General features: G+C 47.7%; 1 protein-coding gene across 1 annotated transcript; it reads left to right on the top strand.

The window, feature by feature from the left end:
• The first annotated feature begins 570 nt into the window (after positions 1–570).
• On the top strand, positions 571–15,829 carry CRLF2 (cytokine receptor like factor 2). The gene is made up of 8 exons (XM_033417435.1): positions 571–619; positions 3,535–3,637; positions 5,696–5,859; positions 6,785–6,918; positions 8,940–9,102; positions 9,872–9,977; positions 12,273–12,357; positions 14,646–15,829. The coding sequence occupies exons 1-8, from the start codon at positions 571–573 to the stop codon at positions 14,910–14,912; spliced, it is 1,071 nt and encodes a 356-aa protein (XP_033273326.1). The 3' UTR covers positions 14,913–15,829.
• Positions 15,830–18,232: the final 2,403 nt, after the last annotated feature.

The raw sequence follows: 18,232 nt of genomic DNA, 5'->3' as shown, positions 1-18,232 counted from the left end.
CCTCTGTGAAGCCGGGCTCACTCAGAACCTTTGTAGGAACTTCCTGGAAAATGCAGAACTTGCTTTACGAAAGGCCTTTGTGGTTTGCCTGCTTTTCTTTTGCCCGAGGTCATCACAGGTGTGTGAACACCTGCGGTCCCACTGGGCACAGTCTTAGGAAAGCCTCCCCCCATCCCACCCGAGGTCCCGGAGCTGCGCAGGGAGGTCCCTCCGGGGCCATTTCCACCCCGTCGATCCATTTTGAACCAACAGATTCAGACTTCACGACTCCATTGGGGATTCAGATCATATTTCCACATAAGGCTACGGTGTTTCTGTTGGGGCTAGTGCTAATGCGCCTTTGCCCCGAACGCGCCTAACCCTCGTGAACGCTTGTGAACCAGCGTCAAAAGAAGCATGAGGAAATCGACACCCAGAGACACCCCCCCCACCCCCACCCTTGCCTTGGTGCAGACAACCTTTGTCACCAGGGCTGTCCTGGTACACTTTGCCATTTACACCTTCATCTCTTAAAATTTCCGAATAAGTTCATAATATCCCATAAAATCAGCACACACTTTCTAAGCAACAATGGGTCCTGCTGGCCCTGAGCTCTTTCCGTTCGGGAGCCGACATTCAGGTGGGAACAGTGAAATCACAGGAATGAGATGGTATCTCTCAGGGGCAATGGTGCCACCAGGATGGTTAACCACCGATGGCCCAGGTTGGCGGTAATTTCTGGAGAGATGGAGGTGTTTCTGATGGTACCGGAGAAATGGAATCAAAACTGGCATTTCTCGCCAACCCAGAATTCTTCTCCACCAAGGTAGAGATAAGAGAGACACGATTTCATGACTGAACAAGCATTGAACAAGACTGCGCTCTGATGCACATGCCTTTTGAGAAAGAGGTTGACAAGACACAAACCCTCTTCTAGAGCAAGGTGGACACCAGCCACTGCACCCGCGTTCTCAAACGGGAGGACGTCCCAGCACCATTTGTAACCATAATTCTTCCTAAACTCACCTTCCAGGTGGAGGGACCACCTGGGTCAGATCATTGGCTTTCTCCAAGGGAAAAATTAACTCCTGTCTTTCTGACTGAAGGTGCTTTGACGACCTGGAGCCAGACTCTTAGCCCCTCACAGAAATGGGGCTCCACACCATGTTTGCTCTTCAAAGAGTTGGCTCCCTTGAGAAAGTTATGCCTAGGTCCCAAATCTGGCTAAAGCTCACTAACTTCGAAAAGTCTCTACCTATATTTCAAAGGGATGAAGAAAAAACTTACACATTTTATTTATTTATTTATTTTTAATATATTATGAGGGCTTCCCTGGTGGAGCAGTGGTTGAGAGTCCGCCTGCCGATGCAGGGGACATGGGTTCGTGCCCCGGTCCGGGAAGATCCCACAGGCCGCGGAGCGGCTGGGCCCGTGAGCCACGGCCGCTGAGCCTGCACGTCCGGAGCCTGTGCTCCGCAACGGGAGAGGCCACAACAGTGAGAGGCCCGCGTACCGCAAAAAAAAAAAAAAAAAAAAAAAAAAAAAAAAAAAAAATATATATATATATATATATATATATATATATATATATATATATATATAATGAGTTTTGGGACTGCCCTGGTGGCTCAGTGGTTAAGAACCCACCTGCCAGGGCAGGGGACACGGATTCGAGCCCTGGTCCAGGAAGATCCCACATGCCGCGGAGCAACTAAGCCCGTGTGCCACAACTACTGAAGCCTGTGTCCCTAGAGCCCGTGCTCCGCAGCAAGAGAAGTCACCACAATGAGAAGCCCGTGTATTGGCTTCAAGTGTAGCCGCCACTCGCCACAACTAGAGAAAGCCCGCATGCAGTTATGATGACCCAACGCAGCCAATAAATAAATAAATAAATAAAACAAATAAATAAATAAATTTATAAAAAATATATATTATGAGTTTTAAAATTGAGATATAGTTGATTTATAATATTATATATGTTTCAGGTATACAACATAGGGATGCACAATTTTTTAAAGATTATACTCCATGTAGAGTTATTATGAAATATTGGCTATATCCCCTGTGTTATACAATATATCCTTGTAGCTTATTTATTTTATACGTAATAGTTTGTACCTCTTAATCCTCTACCCCTGTCTTGACACTCGCCCCCTTCCCTCTCCCCACTTGTAACCGCTAGTTTGTTTTTGTATCTGTGAGTCTGCTTCTGTTTTGTTACTTTCACTAGTTTGTGTCACATTTTAGATCCCACATGTAAGTGATATCATGTGATATTTGTCTTTCTCTGACTTACTTCACTCAGTCTGATCATCTCTAGGTCCATCCATGTTGCTGCCAATGGCATTATTCCATTCTTTTTGATGGCTGAGTGGTATTCCATTGTACACATGTACCACATCTTCTTTATCCATTCCTCTGTTGATGGACATTTAAGTTGCTTCCATGTTTTGGCTATTGCAAGTAGTGCTGCTATGAACATCGGCGTGCATGTGTCTTTTCAAATTAGAGTTTTTGTTTTTTTGCGATAAATGCCCAGGAGTGGAATCGCTGGATTCCATGACAGCTCTATTTTTATCTTTTAGAGAAACTGCCGTAGTGTTTTCCACAGTGGCTGCACCAATTTGCATCCCTACCAACAGTGTACCAGGGCTCCCTTTTCTCCACACCCTCGCCAACATTTATTATTTGTGGTCTTTTTGATGATGGCCATTCTGACAGGTGTGGAGCCTAAGTAGCGTGTAAAGCAAACATTGAAGGACTCACTTGACCTTGAGCTTTTCCTCGACTCGTCATGTGTGGTGTTCTGAGTAAGACAGTGACTTTGGTGGATGGGGGACAGTGTCCAGTTCCTCTCTGTGTGCCCACAAAACATGGTGCCACTGGACACACAGTTGGCACTCACCGTTTACTCTTCACACTAACCGATAATCATTACCTCTTGCCAACGAGAGAAGAAAGCCAGCTGTAATCTTGCACTGACTGTTGTCTCTCAAAGTGATTGAGTTTTCTCACCGACCTTCATAGATCCTGCAGTTCTTACTGACATAAGTCATGAGCAGTTTGTTTGTGAGAATCTTGGTTTTCTCTGTCCCTTTAAAGCACTCTATCATTCTTGTATTATAAGTATGAAACACATAACAGACTCTGGACACATAGTAAGAATATAAAATATCTTGTTGATAATTACAGATAGATGACATAGGTAACAGATAGATGATGACAAGATAGATGATAGGTAGATAGACGATATAGATGATAGATACATAAATAGATAGTAGATAAATAATAGCTAGATGATGCTGATGATAGATACATAGATAGATAATAGAGATAGATAAATAATAGAGGTAGATAGATAGATGGATAGATAGATATAAATATCATGTTGAAATGATAATATTCTGGATATATAGGGTTAAATAAAATATATCATCAGATTTTTTTAAAAAGCACTATATCTTCTTATAACATGAGTGCTGACATCATTTTACAAATTTCAAGCTCTTTCCAGCATCGCCTCGAAGTCTACTCTATGTGTGTCTTTTTACCCAGGAGAAACACTGCAGCTTCAAATCATCAACTTTAATTTCGAAACTGTGAAGGTTACATGGAACGCAAGTGAATACCCCGGGACTAATTTGACATTCCTCCAAAAGTAAGTGCCCTGAGGAAGGGAAAACCATGCCCATGGCTAAAATATTTCCTCTTCTAAGATGTCAACAGCTGGAAGGCCCAGGACGCGAGCGTGTGAAGGATCAGAAGGTGCAAGTGTGCATGTGTGTGCTCTCTAGCTCTCAGGCCTCACCACAGCTGCAGCCACAGCTCCCAGACCTTCTAACGCAGTGATGACTGACTCATGCTCGAAACCACCTAGATTCTTTTTTTTAAATAGATATTTGATTATATCTTTTTTCTTTTTTTTAATGAATGAATTAATTTATTTTTGGCTGTGTTGGGTCTTCCTTGCTGCGCACAGGCTTCTCTAGTTGCAGCGAGCAGGGGCTACTCTTTGTTGCGGTGCGCGGGCTTCTCATTGCGGTGGCTTCTCTTGTTGCGGAGCACGGGCTCTAGGCATGTGGGCTTCAGTAGTTGTGGTTCGCGGGCTCTAGAGCGCAGGCTCAGTAGTTGTGGCGCACGGGCTTAGTTGCTCCGGGGCATGTGGGATCTTCCCAGACCAGGGCTCGAACCCGTGTCCCCTGCATTGGTAGGCAGATTCTTAACCACAAGGGAAGTCCCGCATCCATTTCTTTAATCATAAAGGAGATAATTCTTCGTCTCATCACTGCTTGGGTTTGAGATCTTAAGGATGGAGTATAAGCTGGTCTCACACTCAGTCCTATAGGCTTCTTCTTAATATTGCAGGGAAGCCTCAAAGATATACCCAATCTTGGGACATCCCTATTAAAAGTGTCTCCTGGAAGAGATAGTTAGGGAGTTTGGGATTGACATGTACACACTGCTACATTTAAAAAGGATAACCAGGGACTTCCCTGGTGGCGCAGTGGTTAAGAATCCGCCTGCCAATGCAGGGGACACGGGTTTGAGCCCTGGTCCAGGAAGATCCCACATGCCCCGGAGCAACTAAGCCTGTGCGCCACAACTACTGAGCCTGCGCTCTAGAGCCCGCGAGCCACAATTACTGAGCTCGTGAGCCGCAACTACTGAAGCCCACGTGCCTAGAGCCCGTGCTCCACAACAAGAGAAGCCACTGCAATGAGAAGCCCGCACACCGCAACGAAGAGTAGCCACCGCTCACCGCAACTAGAGAAAAGCCCACGCGCAGCAACAAAGACCCAATGCAGCCAAAAGTAAATAAATAAGTTTTATTTTTAAAAAAATGATAACCAACAAGGACCTACTGTATAATACAGGGAAGTCTGCTCAATGTTATGTGGCAGCCTGGATGGGAGGGGAGACTGGATGCATGTATATGCGTGGCTGATTCACTTTGCTGTGCACCTGAAGCTATCACAACACTGTTAATCAGCTCTACTCCAATAGAAAATAAAAATGCCTCTTTGAGTCAAGGGCTGGGTTACTCTGCAGGTCAATTACTTTCCTAGGGCGGCCGCAACAAAGTACCCAAAACTGGGCAGCTTAAAACAAGGAAAATTCATCCTCCCCCATCCTGGAGACCAGATGTCTGAGGTCAAGGTGTCCCAGGACCGCGCTCCCTCCTGAGGCTCCAGGGGAGGCTCCTTCCTGCCCCTTCCAGCTTCCGGGGGCTCCAGGCGTCCCTGGGCTTGTGGCTGCATCCCTCCCGTCTCTGCCTCTGTCTTCCCGGGGCTTCTCCTCTGTGTCTGTGTCTCTCGTCTTCTGTGTCTTAGAAGGACCCTGTCATGGGATGTAGGGCCACCCTCCTCCAGGAGGACCTCATCTCAGACCCCTCACTTCATCACATCTGCAAAGATCCTATTTCCTAATGAGGTCCTGTTCCCAGGTTCCGGGGTTGGCATCGATACGTAGGCATGCCATTTGGAGGGCCACAATTCGAGCCCTACAAGATCCATTCAAGGGGGGTAAACATTTGAGAGAGGGGTACTTTTCTGTTTCGACAGGTCTTGCTGTAGTTTTGTAAGGGGAGGGGGTCATTGAAGCGAGTGACGTGGTACCCAATCTGAGTCAGTGACAGAGTCATGGAGCACAGGAACGGCCCTTAAGTTGTTATTTTTAAGATGCTACATAGCTGAATTTTTCTCTTTTTAAATCACAGGTTAAGCAGCAATGAGGCCTACAGACCGTGCTCCCAGTACACCCTTCAACAAGGTTACACTGCCGGGTGCCTCTTGGAAGTAGAGAAAGATGAAGTTCTATATTTTTCCATCAGGAATGGAACACACCCTCTTCTCAGCAAGAGTCTGTGGATCAGCAGTTACCGTACGTGCTTTAGTACCTTGAGGGTTGACTGTCCATTTTGGATTAGGATACATCATACAAAGGTAGTGAAACCCTCTCTCCAAAGATTCATGTTTTGGTCTGGATTTCTGTGAGGCAGAGTTTCTTTTTCCCCCCCCTGTTTTGAGGGATGGGATGTCACAGGTCCATCTCAGAATCCCATGAGAGCTATGGACCCCCTACTGAAAACAATCCCTCATAGACATTGTATAAGTCTCCTCGGGCTGCCATAAAAAATGATCAGAAATTGGGTTGCTTAAAGTAAACATTATCTTCCAGTTCTGGACACCAGAAATTCTACAGTCGAGATGTGGGTGGGGTTGGTTCCTTCTAGAAGTTCTGAGGGAGAATCTGCTCCAAGCCTCTCCCTCAATTCTTGGGAGCTGCACGTAACCTTGGGCGTCCCTGGGCTTGTGGCCGCCTCCTCCCGTCTCTGCATCCGTCTTCATGTGGCTTCTCCTCTGTGTCTGTGTCTCTTCTCTTCTGATAAGGATGCCAGTCATACTGGATTAGGGCTCACGCTACTCCAGGATGACCTCATCTTATCTTAAAAAATTACACCTGTAATGACCCTCTTTCCAAAGATTCTGAGGTGCTAGGGTCCAGGACTTCAAAGTGTCTTTTTCTGGTGGGACACAATTCATCCCATAACAGATACAGAAAAGATTTTCAAGCAATTTCAGAGTGCTCTTTCCACGAGACACCTAAGGGTCCTTGGAGAACTGGCTAAAAGTTCTATTGTCAATGTACTAAAGACAAGGAAACCCCACATCTCATAAGGTATTAGAGGAAGGATTGGAACAGTCAGAGGAAAGTGAATCCAAGCCCAGCTACCACTGTAATTTCAGAGATGTGGAATGTTTATCTTGGTAGAGGTGTTAGTCATTGTGCTATTTCTCCTTCTTAGTGAAACCCAGATCCCTGAGTGATCTGAGCTTCCAGTGGCATCAGGGAGCAGTGACAGTGACTTGCTCTGACCTGTGGTACAAAGGTCTCGTGTATGAAATCCAGCACAAGAGCACCTTTGACGCCGAGTGGCAGGTGAGGGCAGGGACGTCTTCTCAGGCCAGGTGTACGTAAGTATCCCCAAGATGCGAACGGTGGAGAAAGATGGAGAGACACAGAGACAAAGATATTGAGATTTATTTTAAGGACTTGGTCATGTGATTGTGGAGCCCGGTGTATGTGACAGAAGCAGGGGGCACTCAACCAAAAAGGGAGAAGACGGACAAATGGCTGGAATCAGTAGAATAGAATCACTGCTCATCAAAGAAATACACATTAAAATAGAGGGATGCTTGGCTTCCCCGGTGGCGCAGTGGTTAAGAATCTGCCTGCCAATGCAGGGGACACGAGATCGAGCCCAGGTCAGGGAAGGTGCCACGTGCCATGGAGCAACTGTACATGGAGCAACTAAGCCCGGGAGCCACAACTACTGAGCCCACGTGCTGCATCTACTGAAGCCCACGTGCCTAGAGCCCGTGCTCCGCAACAAGAGAAGCCACCGCAATGAGAAGCCCGCCCACCGCAACAAAGAGTAGCCCCCACTCACCGCAACTAGAGAAAGCCCGTGCGTAGCAACGAAGACCCAACACAGCCAAAAATAAATAATATAAATAAATTAAAATTTAAAAAAAAATAGAGGGATACTGGAGTTCTCCTAAATAGCTGATCATAAAATGTGATCATTTTTAATGATGTTGAACACCAGGAAACTTTAAGACCTCCGTCCTTGTTGTGATCAATTAATTCCCTTTGCAGAAATCAATCCTCAGGGAATAATTCAAAATGCGGATGAGGCTGTATACACAAAGACGTCTATCGAAGCATTATCTAAAATAAATACATGGACTTAGGGACCACCTATGTGGCATACAGCAGGAGAATAGTCAAACAAATTATGGTGCATTTATAATAAAATATTTAAAATTATGGTGCATTTATAATAAAATATAATAAAATATTTAATAAAATATAATAAAATATTTAATAAAATATAATAAAATATTTAAGAGCCATCAAAAGGTATTTTGAAGAATATTTAGTGATAAGAAGCAATGCGTACATTAAATATTGTGTTCAATGAATACCGTACCCCCGGAAGGAGAGAAATGATATCAATTTGTTAATGGTGATTGTATTTTGGAGCTAGAATAAAGACGGGTTTTAAGTGTCTTATTTTGCCTTTATGTGTGTGTATGTGTGTGTGTGTGTGTGTGTGTGTGTGTGTGTGTGTGTTTTCTAAAGTCTCAAATGTAAGCATGCATTACTTTTCTTTCTTTTTAAATTAATTAATTAATTTATTTTGGGGCTGTGTTGGGTCTTTGTTGCTGCGTGCGGGGTTTCTCTAGTTGCGGCGAGCGGAGGCTACTCTTGGTTGCGGTGCACGGGCTTCTCATTGCGGTGGCTTCTCTTGTTGCGGAGCACGGGCTCTAGGCGCACGGGTTTCAGTAGTTGCGGCACGCGGGCCCAGTAGTTGTGGCTTGCGGGCTCTAGAGCGCAGGCTCAGCAGCTGTGGCGCACGGGCTTAGTTGCTCTGCGGCATGTGGGATCTTCCCAGACCAGGGCTCGAACCCATGTCCCCTGCATTGGCAGGCGGATTCTTAACCACTGCGCCACCAGGGAAGCCACAGCATACATTACTTTTATATTCATAAAAAAAGTTACTTGGGAAATATAGCCAATATTTTATCATAACTGTAAATGAAGTATAACCCTTAAAAATTGTGAACCACGATCTTGTACACCCGTAACGTATAATACTGTACAGCAACTATACTTCTATTTTAAAAAATTACTTTTTTTTAAAAGAAAGAACGTAGTAATTCTTCAAAAGCGTCTGTCATCATGCTTGTCATAACGAATTTGTTTTCCTTTTTGGCGGGGGGTGTAGAGGTGCTGCCACATCTGTTGCTGCTGCTGTTTGGAGGATGAGTATCTGGGCAGAGAGAGGGAGTGAGACAAGAGAGGGAAAGCCTGCAGGAGGGGCTCTTGTGTGCACCCCGGTAGGAGGTGAGAAGTCTGGGTCAATCATGGGCCCCCGTGTCTGTCTTTCCCTCTAGTCTAAGGAGGCAAAAACCTGCAATGTCACGCTCGACAGTTTGGATGATGAGAAGTGTTATTTCTTTCGGGCCAGAGTGAAAACGCTGGAGCCCAGCTACGGCTCTGACACATACCCAAGTGACTGGTCAGAGGTGACACGCCAGCAGAGGGGCAAGCTAACAGGTAGTGTCACGCAGCATCGCTGCACAACATGGTCCGGCACCCTACGTTGGGGGGAGGGTGGAATGGGGCACCTGAAAACACGGATGACCCCAAGTCCTGCTCCAGAGGTCACGGTGGAAGCAATTCCTCTTCTAGATGCCATCATTATTGGACTAAGTTTCATTTTTATTTCATGGCAAGAATAATGTGTCATTTATGAATGTGGTTCCATGGATATAGGTACAGGTGCATAGAGAGATCTATAGATAAATGGGTGATAGACGGATAGACGATAGATGATGATAGATAGATGACAGATATAAATAGATGATAGATAGATGACATATATAGATAGATAGACATAGATGGATGATAGGTGATAGATAGCTAGATAGATGGATAGGTAAGTAGACAGATATATATCGTAGATCGATAAGTAGATAGGTAGGTAGGTAAATAGATAGATGATAGATAGATAGATAGATGATAGACAGATAGGTAGATAGATGATAGATAGGTAGATAGATGATAGATATGGATAGAGCAAAGAAAGCCCTGATATCCTCAAATACCCGTGGCAGTGAGTTAAGTCTACACTCCCTCCTTCCTGATGTTTGCCTGTCCAGTGTCACCATCTCTCTTTCCAGGATATTTCACACCAAAATCAAGATTTGCTGACCCTGACATTTATAAAGGAAAAAACAATGTGGGTGGCAGGGTTTGGAGTGTGATCTAGTATTATGTTGAAATTATCTTGATAACTTACAGCCCTCATTCTGTTTTGCTTTAGACTTGTGCCAGGAAAAGAGCCTTTTCCCAAATTTTATTTTAATTGCTGGCATGGTCACCTTCCTGATAGCCTCTCTTCTCCTTCTGCCTTTATGGAAACTACGGAGGTAAGGATGACCCTGACAGAATCCTCAGACACATGGACTTTGGTTCCAATATGTCCCTGAACTGGGGGGGAAAAAAAGAATTGTCTGATATGATTATTTAGCTGAATATCACTTTCTCTATAATACACACTTTGCCAGTGGTATATGACAAGAAAATTGAGAGGGAAATAATGCCAAAGGTGCAGAGATATCTGCAGAATTCATTGACAAATATTCTCTTGGAGACAGTAGGATATAAGAATGCTCATTCCTATGAGAGCGTTACCTTGCTTCAAACACACGCCCCATTGAGCTGTGTCCTCCTGTCATGTTACAATGACAGGTACTTAAAACACTTTTAATTTTTATTGAGATTTATTAAATGAGTCAATTTGGTGAGCGACGTGAGAAGAACTGGACAAGAAGAAAGCTTGTCTGGTTTGTAAATCCATTTACAGATACAACAAAACAATATTCTTTGAGACCATAGAAAGCATTTCAAAAATATGATATTAAATATTTCTCCCCATTAACCTTCCGTGCAATAATTGAACAACCGCTATTTCCATCTTTCTTTAAACGTACTTGCGCCCGGGCCTTTTACTTCTTGATGATGTTTGAAGGCACTGATGCCCAGGGCCGTGGGTGCCATCTTTGTTTCTTAGGATGAGGTTTCCATAGCAACGCCTGGAGCGATGCATAGAGAAACATGGACCGCCATTCTGGACAACTCAGGCTGGGTCTGAGCTAGGCTAAGGACGTCCCATCATGGTTGGATACAGCTTCTCTTGATTCTTGCAAATCACCCCATCTTTTCTTCAGTCTGCTCTTCTCTCTTTGACCAGCTCAAACAGATGCCTGCAATATGGCTCTCTGCAAGGGAGTAGATGAAGCAATCAGATAAGCGTGTTGACAGGTGACATGTCTGATGTTTTTAATACAAAACTGAAATCATCCCTGAGGGAATCTGAGGGGTACACTTCTTGGAAAAAACTAACACTTGTCCTGTCTTCAAGGAAGTCCCTGTTCACGACGAGTGGTGAAATCAACTGTATTATTTTCCTGGGGTTGCCATAAAAAAGCACCCCAGACTGGGGTGGGGGGGGGGCCTCAAACAACAGACGTTTATTTCTCCCAGTACTGGAGGCTTGAATCTGAGGTCCAGGTGCGGGCAGGGCTGGTTCCTCCTGAGGCTTCTCTCCTGGGTGTGTAGACGGCCCTCTCCTCTCTGTGTCCTCACACGGTTGTCCCTCTGTGTGCATCTGTGTACTAATCTCCTCTTCTTTTAAGGACACCAGTCACACAGGGTTAGCATCTTATTAGATGAAAACCTCTTAGGTTCTGTAACTGGGGGCCTGCGAATTAAACTGACCAAAGACAGAGTAACGTAAGAAAATGCATGTTTCTTTACTGATGTAATGTTCTTAAGCGCGTGGAGATTCGTAGAAAGGAAGTGAACACCTAACAAGGCAGTTAATTCGGGGGCTTCTGTACCATTTTAACAAAAGGTGATAATTTGTGGAGAAGTGGAAAAGGAAGACAAATGAAAAGGGAGTTTGGATGTGGGTAACTAGTAGGAGGGTGACTAAGAAATGTGTGGGGGAAACTACAGGCAGATAACGGTTGTCTGTGTGGAAGCATCTTGGTGCCTCTCAGTGACTCGTCCATTTCCAGGTAAAGGGGGGGGGGCACCTTTACAAATGGAATTTTTTTTTTTTTGTAAAGAGGGAAATTTGTGGTCTGCTTTTAGGTGGGTGGGGGAGGGCAGAGGGCTTCTCCTACCTCTGCTGTTTCTCAAGTGCCTTCACCTCCAAATACACAATATCCCCAAGTGGCATATTTTGGGGTGGTGTATCCTGTTCACATTCATACCCCATGTCTATGACCTCATTTCACCTTAATTACCTCCTAAGAAGTACAACCTCCAGATACGGTCAGATTGAGGGGTTAGGGTTTCAAGTTATGAATTTGGGGAGGTGGGGACACAATTCAGTCCACAGTGTCAACAGAAGTAGTGATTCCTGGGTAATAAGAATTGCTCTTTGGCAGAGACGGGCTCCACGCCCCTAATATCACATTCCTGGTGAGGGCTTCTCGTGGATGCTGGGAGCAGGGTACCTGCGAGGGTAGGAGCGGGGCACATGTTTTGAAATTGGGGACGCAGTTCCGCCAAGGTGTGCAGCCTCTGGGGTCACAGTCTGCAGCCATCCCGGGCCCCTCATGGCGGGGCGGTGGGTGGGGTCTGTCCGCCTGGACGTGCACAGCCCTGCTCAGGGGCGCCAGCCTGTCCGACCAGACTCTCCATGTCCATTTCAGGGTTAAGAAGGTTCTCATGCCCAGCGTGCCGGATCCCAGATTCACCTTCTCGGGGCTCTTTGAGTCTCACCAAGGTAACTTCCAGGTAAGCGTCATGTCCTTGGGCCTGAGAAACAGGCTTGCTTTGTGCCGTCCTGCTACCCCCCTGTGCACCATGTAAACCCCGCTTCTATTCCAGCAGCCTCTTTAAATGCCTGGGAGCCTTTTGCATTTGAAAGCAGCAGCACGTTCTTTTCTCTTTGGGTCAGAGAGAGCAGATCCAAGGGCCTCCGAGGGTGGCTTCTCTTGAAATCAGCCCCGGAGATCAGTGGCCCCCACGACGGGATTTTCCAGCCTAATCACTTTCTGATCTTATCAGGAAGTTGTGTTCTTAATCTGTTCCCTCTGCAGAGCTGACAACAAAACCTACACTTCCTTTTTCAAACTTTATGGTTGTTGTTTCATTCACATGACAAATGCTTAAGGAGTTGGGAGGAATGAGACGGAGGGAATCAGCACCGCGTCCCCAGGAGATTGCCAGCAGTGGACACCCAGGCGTAGACTTTACGGGACCATGGGATCAGAGTTATGCCAGTTCCCTGCGGCTGCCACAAACGGCGGGGTTCAAAACATCACTCATTCATCCTCCCCCATCCTGGAGACCAGACGTGTGAGGTCCAGGTGTCCCAGGGCCGCGCTCCCTCCAGAGGCTCCAGGGGAGGGTCCTTCCTGCCCCTTCCAGCTCCTGGGGGCTCCAGGCGTCCCTGGGCTTGTGGCTGCCTCCCTCCCGTCTCTGCCTCCGTCTTCCCGGGGCTTCTCCTCTGTGTCTGGGTCTCTCCTCTTCTGTGTCTTAGAAGGACCCTGTCATGGGATGTAGGGCCACCCTCCTCCAGGAGGACCTCGTCTCAGATCCTTCACTGCATCACCTCTGCAAGAACCCTATTTCCAAATAAAGTCCCATTCCCAGGTTCTGAGGGTTAGCACTGGGGCATATCTTTATTTTGGAAGGGATGCACTATTTAACCTTCCAGAGGAGCAAAAAGGTGAATTTTAAAACTACTTATAGATGTAGGAGAGGGAAAGAAATGGAAAGAAAACCCACAAAAACATGCCTCTATCCTGTTAAATTCTGTCCCTGATACCTGCAAATTAAATGGACAAAAAAAAAAAAGATTAAGAAGAGAAAAGGCTTATTTTGTATGCACATGAAAACAAGTGAAAACAAAGGGTGATAGAGTGTGGAGGAGACACCAAGTAAAAGAAAAGGGGTTGGGGACTTGGGGGTGGCAGGCAAGATATGAGAAGGTGACTAGGAAATGCATGAGAAATAAGGGTTCTTTAGTAAGATTTTATGCGGACTCAAGTTCTCCCAGGTGCTAAGTGTTGTCTCTGGAGTTGGAAGGGTCAGGGTGACCGTTTACAAATGTACATTTCCTTGCCCAAAGGGACAGTTATGCCCTGCTTCTAGGGAGGATAAACGGAGAGCAGAGAATCCTCTCTGCAGCGGTGCATTCTCCATTGCCTGCAGCTGAAAATAATCCTTGTGCCAAAGCGGCATATTTAGGGGTGTCCCAGTTCCTTTCAAGGGAGAAGAGAGGGGGTTACAGCAGACTTTAGGACAGGAAATCTGAAGCTTTTAATACTTGGGGCTAGAAGGAGGAGATGGGGGAGGCTGGGCCGGGGAAGGGAGATGTTATAGGGAACAGAGGAGTCACCCGGTGGAATACAGTCCCCTGGAGCACCGTATTCCAGATGTGCTCCCAGCCAGCATCAGGAAATCCCTGGGCACCTGTTAGGATTCAGCATCTGGGCCCCCTGGACCTGCTGAGTGACAACCCTCCTTCTGAAAAGTCACTCCCATCTCAGAGAACATACCTGCGGGGTGGGGGCGCGGGGAGGAATCTGTGGTTCCTGTTTTGGGTTCCGGAAAAGCCCCTCAGGCGGTCCTCATGTGTGAGGAGTGACCACAGGCCAGCCGCTTTGAGGCTGATGACAAAAGGCAGGTCTGGGGCTTCCCTCGTGGCCCAGTGGTTGCGAGTCCGCCTGCCGATGGAGGGGACACGGGTCCGTGCCCCGGTCCGGGAAGATCCCACATGCCGCGGAGCGGCTGGGCCCGTGAGCCATGGCCGCTGAGCCTGCGCGTCCGGAGCCTGTGCTCCGCAACGGGAGAGGCCACAACAGTGAGAGGCCCGCGTACCGCAAAAAAAAAAAAAAAAAAAAAAAGGCGGGTCTGAAACCACAAGCTCTATGCCAAGATACTAAACATGAGAGCTTTTTTGTTCTGCTGGGGGTGGCATCACCTCCGGAGGGAGGCTGCCAGGGTCCCGGGGATGCACGGGCCCCGAGGGGAGGGGTTTGCCGCACGGAGCCTGAGTCAGTGTTTCATCCTGGCAGGAGTGGATCAAGGACACGCAGAACGTGGCTCATGTGAATAAGATGGAAGACGGGGAGTGGGAGTCTCTCCCAGAAGAGGCCGTGGTGGTCCAGCTGGCCGAGATGCCCAAGACAGTGGTGACGAGCCCTGTGTACCGGCAGACAGCGGAGGAAGAGGCCACCGGGGAGCCCGGCCAGCTCCCTCGCCAGCCCCCCCAGGGCGGCGAGGTGGTCTCTCTCGGGGATGTTACGTTTGTGATGAGTGACAACTCATACGTGATGTTCTGAGGGGGTGCAAACTCAAAAGCCAACATCAAAATCTACGTTGACATTGTAGGACCCAGGACAGCATCTTAGGGGCTAAAAACCGCTGTGAAGGGAACTCCCCAGAACCGAGGATGCTGGTGTCTGGGGTCACCCAACATCCCACCCATCCAACCAATGCATCCCATGCATGTCGATATCCAAGGCCTTGAAGGCGGATTCCCTATAGGTGGCAGACCGTTGGTTGGGCTTGTTCTTGCTGTCACCTGGCACGTTGTCACGGTTCACTTAAATCCTAAGGAAGGACAGCCCGCGGCCTGAGCCCACCTTCCTTCGCACGTGCGCACCCAGTCCTGCCCTTTCGCCATTACTACTCGCACCTGAGCGGTTCCTCAGATCTTTTGCTACGCGGCACCTGTACCCAGCAGGTGAGGCACGGCACCCCCAGGTACAAAAGGAATTCTGCGTTACCAGCAACAACCAGCCACCCAGCTCTTGATCCGAAAGGCAAAAACCCTCTTTGCAAGCATTGAGGCATTTTACTAAGCAGACTGTTTTAATTCCTGAGTCCACACTCAGGACATCACTCCTAAGAGATATTTGAATGTAAAAACCCTGCATGAGCATTTGAGACATTCCCCGCTGAGTGTGCATTATTATTATTATTTTTTATATTGAAATAAAAAGAAAAAAAAGTGTTGGCATGAGAACTACGGTGAGATGTAAACATCTCGCTGATATGTGTGGAGATAGTGGACAATGTTAGTTTGATGCCCTCAAGCTTCACGTACAGGATGTGTCTAGATTTCTAGATTATTGAGATCTAGTTGTTTTTTTCTTTGTTTTTTTTTTCAGGCTGGCACTGAGTTTATCTTGTCTCTCTCTGCAGGGTGCAGTAAATAAACTTGATCAGATATACCTGGAGTCTGTGTGTGTGTGTGTGTGTGTGTGTGGTGTTGGGGATTTATAATTTAACAAAATCTCTCCCCACCCCAGAAAATTCCTCCACAAAGATAGAAATGGAAAGAAAACACTTTTATTCGTGAACAAACACCAAGCCAGGCAGCCCGCTAACGGTTTGCAAGCATAGAAGGACTCTCACCCTGTTTCTGAGCTCAGCAACCCGTTCCCATTCTCAAGACAACATTGCTAATTGTCTCCTCTCTGTAGGACGCAGGTGTTGCAATTTGGGGCCAGGTTTCCAGCTGCAGTAAGGCCACTCTCTTCCCTGGAAGCTGGGAGGTGGGCCTTATGTGATTGTTCCCGTTTGGGAAGGTCATTCCTGGGTCAGAGCTGTGGTGCAGGGTTGGAAGTGGGAGAGCAGGAACCCCAGAAGTCACCTTTCCCTGAGGAAGATTTCATGGTGGGCTGCACGCCTGGACCTGGGACCTTGTTTCTGGGCTGTCAGAGGCTTTTATTTATTTTTTTAAAGTAATTAATTAATTTATTTATGTTTGGCTGCGTTGGGTCTTTGTTGCTGCGCGCAGGCTTTCTCTAGTTGCGGTGAGCGGGGGCTACTCTTCATTGCGGTGTGTGGGCTTCTCATTGCGGTGGCTTCTTTTGTTGCAGAGCACGGGCTCTAGGCGCACTGGCTTCAGTAGGTGTGGCACATGGGCTTAGTAGTTGTGGCCCGCGGGCTCTAGAGCACAGCCTCAGTAGTTGTGGCGCACGGGCTTAGTTGCTCCACGGCATGTGGGATCTTCCCAGATCAGGGCTCGAACCTGTGTCCCCTGCATTGGCAGGCGGATTCCCAACCACTGCACCACCAGGGAAGCCCCACCCTGGGGCTTTAATTGTGTCCCCACCATTGAATCTTTCGTGTCCTGGTCCATGTTTCTTTGCACCAGAGTCCTCGAGTTGGGAATCATGCAGTGTTTCTCTTCTCCTCACTCATTGGGGTGAAAAGAGGGGGTCTCACACACTGGAGCCCCCTGGAAGGCTTGTGTCCCCCTGCCCAGAGGTTGTGATTCAGCAGGTGCCTCTGCAGTCAGAGCAGCTGTGCTTCTACAAGCCTCCCCAGGAGTGGCTGGAGGGGAGATGACATGGCCGGTGTGTGCACCACACTCTGAGGAGGGTGTACAGCAAGTTGCCCACTGAATCCTGGAAGACAGAGGAGGGCTAGTCTGTGCTGCTTGGACGCTGAAACCCCCTTCTCGGGAGCAAGGGGCCGGCACTGACCGGGGAAGCAGCCCTCCGTCTCCCGGGGACCTGAGGCCACAGATGACCCTCCCCTGGGGTCACAGAGCTGAGATGTGTGGTCATCTGGAATCCCCTGCCTGTACGTCCCAGGTGGGCACGAGGCCCTCTGCTTCAGACCAGGCTTTTCTGGGGGAAGTGCGTGGAGGTTTCCAGAATCTAGTCCCATCAGCGGGGTAAGCATTCGATTTTCCTGAGAGTTGCCTCCATGTGGATTTTATTCGTGACTCAGGAAGCAAGTTGGCTTCAGAATCATCACTGAGGTGGACAGATGTTGCATCATCAGCCTGGGCTGCTGTGACAAGCAACCCAGACCGGGTGGGGGGCGGGGCTTAGACAACGGACATTTGCCTCTCCCAGTCCTGGAGGCTAGAATGTGAGATCCAGGCGTGGTCGTCCCTCTGTGTGTGTCAGTGCCCTTATCTCCTCCTCTTATAAGGACACCAGTGCTATGGGATCAGGACCCACCCTAGTGACCTCATTTTCCCTTCATCACTTCTTTAAAGACCTTATCTCTGAATACAGCCAATTCTGAAGTCCTGGGGTTTAGGGCTTCAACATAGGAATCTGGGGGGAGACACAATGCAGGCTGGAACTATCTAACCAGGTCAGCCTGTGGTCCACCTACCTGCCCTCATCCTTGGCCTGACCACACTGGCCCAGGAAAGCCTCTCTGTCTACCTGATATGGCAAGAATTCAGGCCAATATGCTTCACTCCTCCCTCTGGGCAAGCAGTGGAGCCTTGGGAGGGACAGACAGCCAGGCCCTTCAGGCTAGACGCTGCCTGGTCTCCTGAGAGGGGACGGTACAGCTCAGCACCAAGGTCTGGGTGGGATTTCATTGCAACCACTGGAAAACCAGAGGAAAACCCCACTTCTCTTGTCTCCACATTCAAGAAGTCTTATCTGTCCAGTCACCCAGGAATCCCTTTTCCAGAAAGGCCCTGAGATGCTCCAGCGCAGGCTTGGGAGCTGGAAAGGCTCGTACCAAGATCAACATATTATATGTACACGAGGTGGTGGGTATTTTTTAAAAACCTTCTTTTCTCTTACCTTCGAATGTTCTGCTATCCCTGTTGACATTTTCCCCTCTTGATTTTGCTGATCGGAAAACAACCTTGGATTTGGATGAAAGAATGCCAGTTTCC

Source organism: Orcinus orca, chromosome X, assembly GCF_937001465.1.
Source record: "Orcinus orca chromosome X, mOrcOrc1.1, whole genome shotgun sequence".
Taxonomy (NCBI): Eukaryota; Metazoa; Chordata; class Mammalia; order Artiodactyla; family Delphinidae; genus Orcinus; species Orcinus orca.
Note: the sequence above shows the minus strand (reverse complement) of the source record. Positions and strands in the feature narration are given on the sequence as shown.

Bases quoted from the DNA above. Each gene is read 5' to 3' on its own strand.
- CRLF2 (XM_033417435.1), top strand. From the start codon at position 571: ATGGGTCCTGCTGGCCCTGAGCTCTTTCCGTTCGGGAGCCGACATTCA. The intron at 620-3,534 runs GTGGGAACAGTG...CTTTTTACCCAG, and splicing joins GTTCGGGAGCCGACATTCAG to GAGAAACACTGCAGCTTCAA. The intron at 3,638-5,695 runs GTAAGTGCCCTG...TTTAAATCACAG, and splicing joins AATTTGACATTCCTCCAAAA to GTTAAGCAGCAATGAGGCCT.